Source organism: Octodon degus, unplaced genomic scaffold (assembly GCF_000260255.1).
Source record: "Octodon degus isolate 3935 unplaced genomic scaffold, OctDeg1.0 scaffold00031, whole genome shotgun sequence".
Lineage (NCBI taxonomy): Eukaryota > Metazoa > Chordata > Mammalia > Rodentia > Octodontidae > Octodon > Octodon degus.
This window is the reverse complement of record NW_004524607.1, coordinates 10,514,906-10,524,675: the sequence shown is the minus strand read 5'-3', so window position 1 is coordinate 10,524,675 and position 9,770 is coordinate 10,514,906. Positions and strand designations below refer to the sequence as shown.

The following is a 9,770-nucleotide window of genomic DNA, read 5'->3' as shown; positions in this document are numbered from 1 at the left end:
AACTTAATTTAATTAGAAAAATATAAACAAATGGACAAGAAAAACCCAGGTTATTAACCTACTAAATACAGTGTTCCAACAGCAGCACCCACAGCCCTACTTTGACCTGCTGATTTCCTTATTCACATTGAGAATGCTGTAAGCAAATTACTTGTTTCCAGTTCAATCCATTTGAAACCGTACCTAGAACTCTTTAATTTATTATCTACCTAAGTCCGTCTTTAAGATTTCGAGGCACTTCTGTTAAATTGCACAGATCCAAAAAAACTAAAACTGTAACAGGAGCTTTATTTAATATAAGAGATGTAAGAATAATTATACCAGATTATCAAAGCCAAGGAATAAAATAATTAAAATATCCGAGTTTTTATGAAGGAAGAGGTAAAATGGAAAGAAAATTTTTTTCGACTACTCTTCTTGTAGAAGACTAACATCTAGAACATACAAAGGACTAAAACTATCACCCCAAAATCAATAATCCACTCCAAAAAAATGGGCAAATGAAAGAAATTTTTCTTAAAAGAAGTACAAATGGCTAATAAGCATATGAGAAAATGTTCTTCCTCTTTAGTCACTAGGGACATGCAAATTCAAACAACTCTGAGATTCCATCTCTCTCTAATCAGAATTGCCTTCGTGAAGAATACATGTAAAAATCAAGTTCTGGCAAGGCTGGGGGAAACGAAATCCTTCTACCATTGTTGGTGGGAAGGTGAACTAGTACAATCACTATGAAAATCAGTGTGGAGATTACTCAGAAAACTAAAACTAGAGATTCCATTAAACACAGCTATCTCCCTCTTAGGTATCTTTCCAGAAGAGTAAAGTCATCATATTACAGTGATACACACATACTCATGTTCGTAGCAGTACGATTCACAATAGTTAAAATGTGAAAACAGCCTAGATCCCCATCAATGGGCAAAGGGATAAAGAAAGTATGGTGTATACATACACAGTAGAATCCTATTCAGCCATAAAGAAGGATGAATTAAAGTCATCCATACGATAGGAAAATAGATGAATCTCGAAACCATGTTAAGTGAAATAAATCAGACTCAAAGACTTAAATATCACTTGGTTTCTTTCATTTAAGAAGTCTAATTATAAATCAAGAGCAAAGTAAAAGTGAAGAATTAAAAATGATTAAGACATAGAGAGCTCCTGAAACAAATGTAAATTGAATGTGTTTAAAATATATATCAATTAAAGTAATAATAATACATTTTTGAAAAAGGCCAAGGATGTAGTTCAATGAAAGGCCTTGGGTTCAATCCCTACTATGAGAGAGAAAGAAGGGAGGGGAGGTGGGAGGGAGTGGAGGGAGGGAAGGGGAGAGAAAGGAGAGAAGAGAGAAGAGAGAGAGAAGTCAAATGTATTTTGTTTTTAATTGCAAGGAGGCTTTCCCCCAGCCATACTGGAGATTTAATCCAGGCCCTTCACACTGAGCTACATTGCTAGTTTTTATCTTTCTGTTTTGAGAACGTATCAAGTTGTCCAAGCTGAGCTCAAGTTTACCTCCCAGAGTTCTGGGATTTTAGGCCTAAGCCACCACCCCTGGCCTCAGACTCTACAAAAATGATGCATTATGATGAAAAGCACTTTTGTGAATTCCTTTGGCAAAACTGCCCTTGTGTGCTGTTGCATCTCATAAGAACATGTTCTGCACACTGCCAGGGCCCCAGGAGGTCTGAACCCATCCCCTTTGTGCTGTGCTTGCATCCTGCTATAGTCAGTCAGATGCTCAACATAAGGAGAGGCAGCAGGTCTCCTCCAAAAGTGTACATGCTCCCTGTTTCCCTGGCTCAGGGGACAAAGCAGCTGCAGGTACAGTAGGAAATCCATGGTGCAGAGGATCCAAGGGTCCTTCTGTACACAAAGGGATCCCTGCACGTGACTTCTGGACAAATGCATTCACAGTCAAATGCCCTGAAGAACACATGCGTGTGCTCACCAGTGACTCAGGGATGGAGAGTGAAAGTGGAGAGCGAGAGGAGAAGGGCTGAAGAAAGGACACTTGGCACAACTTGTCACATCCATCCAGGGGACCCCACACAGCCGAGGCACCTCTTACTTACATGGCCATGTTGATCCAGTTCATTGTTGGTGAGTTTCACTTTCTCAAAGGACACCATCTGTTTGAGTAGCTGCTCACCAGTGAATGGGGAGTCGGGATGCACATAGAGCCTAAGGAAATTATGAGAAAATTGTGTCTTTTTTTAAAGCCTATCTCTGAATTATAAAATACGCTGATTCTAAAGAAACATAGTAGCCTCTCAGACACAATCCATTCTATTTGCAATGCCCAAGTAACTTGGAAACTTCTAAGGTACTTCTTCACGTACCAATGATCTAAAAGGGGTAAAACTTAATAGATCGACTGTGTGCTGGGTAAGCCAGTTTTTATAGATGGGTTGTTTATTTCATCTATGTAGTTAGTTACTATTCTGTGTCTTCCAAATATAAAAGAATCTCATGATTGTAGCTATTCATCAAGGAAAGTGTAGGCTACACTAATTGCATGAGTTCCTGTCATAGGTATCAGTGAAGAGCAACGCAAACAAAAGCTGAAAGGACGTAATTTTAGAGCACACATTTGTCTAAGCTTAAGTCACTCGGTTTCAAGTATGTATTTTTCACAAATATAAAACAAACTTATTTTAGCACAGCTACATGGAGATTTTCCCCCTGGTTCTGAGAGTTGAACTCAGGGCCTTTACACTTGAAATAGATCCCAATTCATTGTTTTATTTTCTACTTTGAGACAGGGTCTTACCAAGTCACTAAGGTGCCCAGGCTGGTTAAATTTGCCACCCTCCTGCCTCAGCCTCCCGGAGTGGTAGGATTACAGGTGTGCACCACCAGGCCCAGATCAGGGGAATGTTCAATAACCACCGACCCAAGGTGAGAGTTTCTTGCTCCTCCTGGTACTTTAAGCACTACCACATATTCTTATCATATCAATTGATACTCACTAAGTAAGCATTTAAGGCTGGACAAGCTTTGATTTATTCAATTGATTTATTTATCAACAATTTATGCAAAAAAAATCTTCCCATCCTTTATGGATCTGTTGCTATGTGCAAGAGACAGTTTTACTCACTGCAAAGCATAGACCATTGTTTTTCCTGTGACTGTCCCCTTAAATACAGCTCTTTGTAAATCCTAATACTAGTATCTTCTTGATACAATCTTTCCAAAATAAGAGGGAAATTACAGAAGTAACAAAGTGAAATCCTTGTTTTAGTAGAACAAGCCCCTGCCTTATTTTCTCTGGTGCTGGAGACTGAAGCCAGGGTCTCATGCATACCAAGCACATATACTACCCCTGAGCTCCATGCCAGCTCTGACAAATTCCTTTATCAGTATAACAGGTCATGCATATGTATAGCTTGTATAGGATCCTTATAGCTATAATTAAGTATAAATGTTTGGTTGGGACAAAACCAAAGGGAAAATTCAGAAAAAACTTTCCTTGTAAAGTCTGCACTGTGGTTTGTCACAAGAAAGGATTCAGCTCAGAGGAATTGCACCTCAGGGGTGCAAGCACCAAGACCGGCAGGGGGAAAGCACAGAGTGGGCAGGCAGCACTCACAGATCTGAGCAGACCAGCAGAAGACCAGACACTGCTGGGCTCTGGCCTGCTTGCTGGTTCTCCTGGTTTATGTGGAGAGTACATAATGTCTTTTCCACAAGAAAAATTTTTGATAGTATGATAGCTTCTCAAGTTTCACCCATCTAAAGTTGTTGTTTCATTTTTAATTACTAAATTATATACACTGGTAATATATAAAAAAATACATTCATGGTGGAGAACTGGTACATAGATCTATCACATCCTGATCTTTTTTACTTTCCTTTTACTTTCCTGATCTTTTTTACTTTCCTTCTCTCCTCCCTCTCATCTCCTTCTCATTCCAAGACCTCCTTCCCATTTCCACAAAGTCTGTCTTAAGAAGAAAAGGGGAAAAAAATTTTCAGGTAATAAAAAAGTTGTAATTTTGGGGAGCCTTGTGTTGACCTATACCACATCCCACTTCCCCTCCAGTGTCTAAAATCACAGGAAGTCTTATTCTTTTTTTTTTTTTTTGTGGAACCGGGGATTGAACTCAGACCCTTGCACTTTCCAATGAAGCACTTATTCTACTGAGCCATCTCCCCGGCCCCAAGTCCTATTCTTGATGAAATGCTCTGTCTTAAGACAGTCCCTACATGTAATCACATTAAGAAAAATAACATTTAAATATCAATTACTTTAAAGAAAAGGAGATGTCCTATACGAACATGTAACATGATTTTAGGTCATGAAAAATATCTTGTCCCTTGTTATTCAAATAATGTTGCCAAGCATTTTCCTTCCGGTTGGAAAAGACTGATGAGCAAATCTCAATCTAGGGTAAAGAGCTTCAAAGACCTGGACGTACAAGGAATTTCTACCATGCTACATAAAATCTCAAATCCCACGCTCTTCCCCTTTCTTTTACGGAGATAGAAAATATTGTGATTTTCATACATTAACAATAAAAGTTACAGTTGTTTAAATACTCTAGAACATTTCTACCCCATCATGCATTGCATGTATTTTTATCTAACATTGATATAAACAAGCTGAACTAGAATAAATGAGAAAACACACAGGAAGCTCCTCTTCTCTCAAGCCCCAATTTCACCCCCACCCCGGACTTAAAATTCCAGCAATAGCTCAAACATGCTTCAGCTGAGATAGTGCATTGGTACACGCTTTCTTTCTGGAACCAGAGCAGATTAGTAACATAAACAAGACATGTCATATTTCCAAAGTCTGCTGCCTGCACTGTTTCCCATACCTTCAGATAGGCGAAAATGTATGTTAAATAGGAGCGATTCACTTCTTAGGAGAGAGCCTGGGGAAATAACAACAAAAAGCAGTGCTTGCTCACAAAAAGGGTGAGGGATCTGCTAGAATGCTCCTGCCCCTCCCTGTCTCCCTTTCTTTTCTCTGGTCTAAAATAGTATTGAAAAGTTAAGAAAGAAACTCCAGAAGAACCAGTAAGCTGGCTATGAAATAGGTTACTTAAAAAATGACACTAATTTTATCAGTTTGATTTCTGCTGTGAACTGCTATATCTTGCTCCAAACAAATGACTTGTGCCTGGATATGGTGGCACACGCCTGTAATCCCAACACTCTGGGAGGATGAGGCAGGAGGATGAAAAATTCAGACCTAGCCAGGGCTATTTAGCAACTCAGTGTGACTATGTCACAAAATTAGAAAATTAAATAAGAAAGAGAGCTGTGGATACAGTTCAGTGCAAAGACCCTGGGTTCAATCCCCAGCACAGCTGAACTAACTTTATAAATTATACTTCTTCTTACTTAAGTTATACTTGTTCTTATTTACTAAATAAATAAATGAGTTGAAATTTTAAAAATATTTTTTAGTCCTGTTACTCAATACTGATTTGGAAAGGTTACACAGATAACCTTCAGTTGAGAACAGAAAACTGAAAGGTAGCTGTTCTTCTCTTGTCTACTGTATTCGGTATACTATAAGCTCAATAATGTGACCAAGAAGGTAAGCTGAATATTCTAGCTGGTGGATGTATAAATGATGCTGATTCTGCACCTTCCTAAGACTCCAGACTAGAAACAAAGAACCAGCCATAGCTTCAAAGAAGTCTGCACATTGAAATATATATATATTTCACTATACAGCTAGAACTCATAGTGATCCTCCTGTTTTCAGCCTCTCCAGAGCTGGGATTACAGGCATGTGCCACCATGCCCAGACTTATTCTCTTGCATATTAAAGTTTGTGGTTAGACTGCTGCCTCTGCAGCTCACATGCTCTATGTGCCGTTCATTATGAAAACCCCAGAATGCCACTTGGACAAAGCAGCAGCAACTGAGGTTTGTATAGGATTTTGCTTTTAAACGAAGAAATCTCAGAAAAACACTGTAGGCAAAAACTGCCACAAAATAACCATGTATCATATCTAATAGATTATGTTTCACATAAAAGAGTATTAACTTGTTGGACTGCATTCATCCACTGAAGTTGTAGTGAGGGAAATTTTTTTTCTTTTCTTAAAATCCTTTACTTGTTTAAAAATAGCGCATTTTACCAAATGATGCTTATTTTGTGCATATAGGATGCACTGAAAGCAAAGTTAAAGATTTACTGTAATCATCCACGATGCTAAAATATATTCCTTTAGGGCCAGGGCTATAGCTCAGCTGCACAGCATCTGCCTGGCAAATGTGAGGTCCTCAGTTTGATTTCCAGTTCCAAAATAAATAAATAAAATACATTTTTCTAAAAAAGGATTTGAGGGCAACTCAAAAAAATTTGAGGGCACTTAGTCTGGTTTTAAGTAACCAGTTAGAAATTTTATAGACATCAAGAGGTCCACATTTCTAAAGGATTTCCAAACTAAAATACAAGGAAATCTCTAAAATAAATTTTGAAGGAAGACCAAATGAAAGACAAATTGAAAGGCACAAACTCGCCTTTCAGGAGACTAACCCACTATTTTGTATTCAATCCTGAAGTGTCAGAGGCCTGGAAAGCGCAGGACAGAGCCTGCTGCTTTAAACACAAACCACGGGTTCGGAATTCACAAAGGAAAAATGCATTTGTTTGGGGCAGAGATCAGCACGAACCTGGCAGGCAGCGGGGGGTCGGCCTTGCCAGCCACCAGCCAGGAGGAGCGGTGGTAGGCGTAGCGGTACCTCTTGTTGTCCACTGGCACGATGTCCATAAGCACAATGTACTTGGCCTCAGGATCCACGCCTGAAAATGACACCCGGATGGTAGGAAACATCCTCCTGGTAAAGAGAAAGAGAGACCAGGGGGAAGCAGAGGTGGGTGGGGTGAGGAGGCAGTGTAGGGAAAGGGAGAGGGCCTAGCCCCAGCTGAGGCAGTAGGCACTAGATCTACTCCCTTCCTTCCCTACCTTCTTACTCTCCCCCAGAAACCCCCTTTGATTTCTTGAAAAGGCACAGAGAGGCCAATACAGAGACCAGACTTCTTTCCAAAGGCATATGCTTGTTTTTGCAGTACCGGGGATTGAACTCAGGACCCTGCACTTCCCAGGCAAGCACTTATTCTACTAAGCTATCTCTCCAGCTCCCAAAGGCATATAATTTTAAGCACCAAGACCTCACGGCCAGGGAGAGTGCCCTGTTCTTGTCATCCCAAAATCTGAAACTCTGTAATCAGATCAAGGCATCAAGGACTTCATTCTCTGGAGGACCTAATGTAGCCAGACCTGCCACAGTTCTGCAACACACAGGCTACGTGGGGGAGTGGGGATTCCTGGACCGGGTCTGGGAGACCCTGTGGCCATTGCCTGTCCTGGGAGCTGGAAGAACCGAGTTCAAGGCCACTGGCTTTGGGGGCCTTTACAGCTTCCACATGGCTTCCCACTGGATCCACCCAGCCAGAGCCAAGGTACAACACTTTCAATTAAACTCTTAGCTTTTATAGTTCATTTTTCAGATTTAAATTTTCATTTTTAATGAAAGCTGCAGCTTCTGCTGCACCGAATTAAAGAGGAGTTACTTCCTTCCTTGGAAGAACCCAGAGACCCTGCATCTAGCACCCCTGGAATTCTGACCCAACGCCCAATGCCTCCTGGAGGACAGGGACAGGAGACCCAAAGTCTCCTGTCCTAGTGTCTTCTTCTTTCCAGGCAGGTGGGGCTCTCTGTGGCCACAGCCCTGGAACACAGACAAGCCATTTCTGAAGCTTTTCCCAAAGCCTCTGTGCCTTACCTGCCAGCCCTCCTGTCCATTTGCCAGAAGTGCCCCAGCACCTCCACAGCTCCTTATTCTCACGCCCCACCCTCCAATGCCCAGCTACCTGCCAGACTTAGTGATGATCATCTCTGTGCCCAGCTCATGGAATTTGTCCCACAGCTCCTTGGTCTCCAGGTTGCAGGTGATCTTGGCCATTTCCTCACTGGGGATGATGGGGGTGGTGGGGATCAGAGGCTCAGTGCACAGTGAGGAGGAGGCTGGGCTGCTGCTGCCTCCCCTGGTGAATTCGCCCTGAGCATCCAGGCTGGTCAGCTCGCCCAGGGGCTGGGCACAGGAGGACTTCTCTACAAATTGCTCTGCAGGGGTAAAGAAAAGGGACAATTACACTGCCCACCATCAACAAAGAAAAGAATTAGGGAAGAAAGCTGATCAGGAAAAAGAAAAAAAGAGAGAGAGAGGGAACCTGAATTGGGCTCTGGGAAAGTGGTACTCAGAAACTCCAGGATACTGGCCAGGACCTAGCACTGGGGAAAAGCCTGCGGGCAGCTCTTGGAGTGAAAGGGTGCCCTGCTTGGCAACTTACCTGACCAAACAGGTCAGTTCTAGAACCACAGTTGACTACTTAGGGTATGACCAAGAACTCACCCAGAGTCACATAATGAGGAATAAAGAGAGTGACAGTGATCCCCAAACACAAAGCACAAATATTCCTATGGGTTTTCTCTCTCACATTCACACCTTGCAGCCTCTGGCCAGTCTTGCCTCTGTGACAACCAGATTTTTCTTCACTAAGTCTAAGGGATCAAACACCTTCAGAAGCCTCTTACACTCCCACTCTGAGTGGGGCTTCCACACTCTCAACAGAGCGCTCCTCTACCCGTAACAGAAAAAGGAAAGCAGCAGGGAATGGAAGAAAGGCGGGGACTTGGCTCAAAAATAGTAAGTCACTTCACCTGCATAGAGAGATTAGAGCAACTCCACAGCACCCCGCCCAGCCTGAGATCTCACGACAGACTCCAGCATCCAGCTTGCTAAGTCACAGAAGAAGACTCTTTGGAGCATTTAAAAATAATAATTTCATAAAACAATTACAGGGTGTTTGTAAATCGTTTCTTCCCAAAAAGGCCCCAGAAGTGAGGAAAACCATTTTGACCCCAGGATAGCAGGGAATGAAGGTGGGAAGAGCAGTTTGCACCCACCAGCAGGTTAGACCACCAGTGCCTAGGAGCCCAAGGCCCTCTGCCAGCTGATAAGGCCCCACTGCCCCAGTCACTCTGATGGAGCACAGGGGGACTTTTGTAATTGGCCCAATTTTCTCCCATCCCTTAAAAAATAAACTACTTGAATTGGCCATGCGAAGCCATTTCCAAACAACTGTGCTGGCCTTCTGTGCCTCCTCCAGGGCTGGATGTTGGCGCGCACTCATGTCTGATGTACGTGGGCTGCGACACGTTCATACCACGTTAAGACCTCTGCTCACACCTCACACCTCTCCTTCAGGTCTGGCAAACAGGAAATTACCTCAATACAATGATAATTAGCTCAGAGAAATGCTTTGAATTAACAGTGATCAAATCAGTTGTCATGCTGATTGTTTGAAATTCAGAGAGCGAGAGAGAACCAGGCCTTGGCAAAATCATATTTTCATGTAACAGTTTCAGGAACATTCACAAAATGTCTCTACAAGGATTGAAAAAGTAACCTTGACATTTTTTTTTTCCAACTGAAAAAGGAAAACTTCTTCAAGTACAGGCTCCCCAGAGCATCGCGGGAGGAGAAGGAGAACGCCTCAGAGCTGTTCCTCGTGCTTTCCAGGACATGCCTGTCTATGTGGCCAGGCATGGGCACCTTGGCTGCCCGCTCCCCACACAACACTGCACTCCTGACAGACCTTCCTGTATTTGTCTTGCAGTGACTAACTACGTCCGGTTGAACTGTCCCCTGTAAGACCAGACCACAGGCCTTTCCCGAAGGCCAGGAAAAAGATGCTCATTTTACAGATTATGGGGCCACGAGGGAGGCTGGAGGGG

The 9,770-nt window shown here is 42.5% G+C and overlaps 1 protein-coding gene across 3 annotated transcripts in view; it reads right to left on the bottom strand.

Moving 5' to 3' along the window:
- Tbx20 (T-box 20) overlaps positions 1–8,100 on the bottom strand; it is a 53,304-nt gene extending 45,204 nt beyond the window's left edge. For all 3 annotated transcript variants that reach the window (XM_023713380.1, XM_023713381.1, XM_004629672.2), the window contains exons 1-3: positions 7,844–8,100; positions 6,643–6,807; positions 2,079–2,187 (exon numbers count right to left, since the gene is read on the bottom strand). In XM_023713380.1, the coding sequence (XP_023569148.1) occupies positions 2,079–2,187; positions 6,643–6,807; positions 7,844–7,935 (366 nt within the window). In that variant the 5' untranslated portion in view covers positions 7,936–8,100. The remainder of the gene's footprint in view (positions 1–2,078; positions 2,188–6,642; positions 6,808–7,843) is intronic.
- Positions 8,101–9,770: the final 1,670 nt, after the last annotated feature.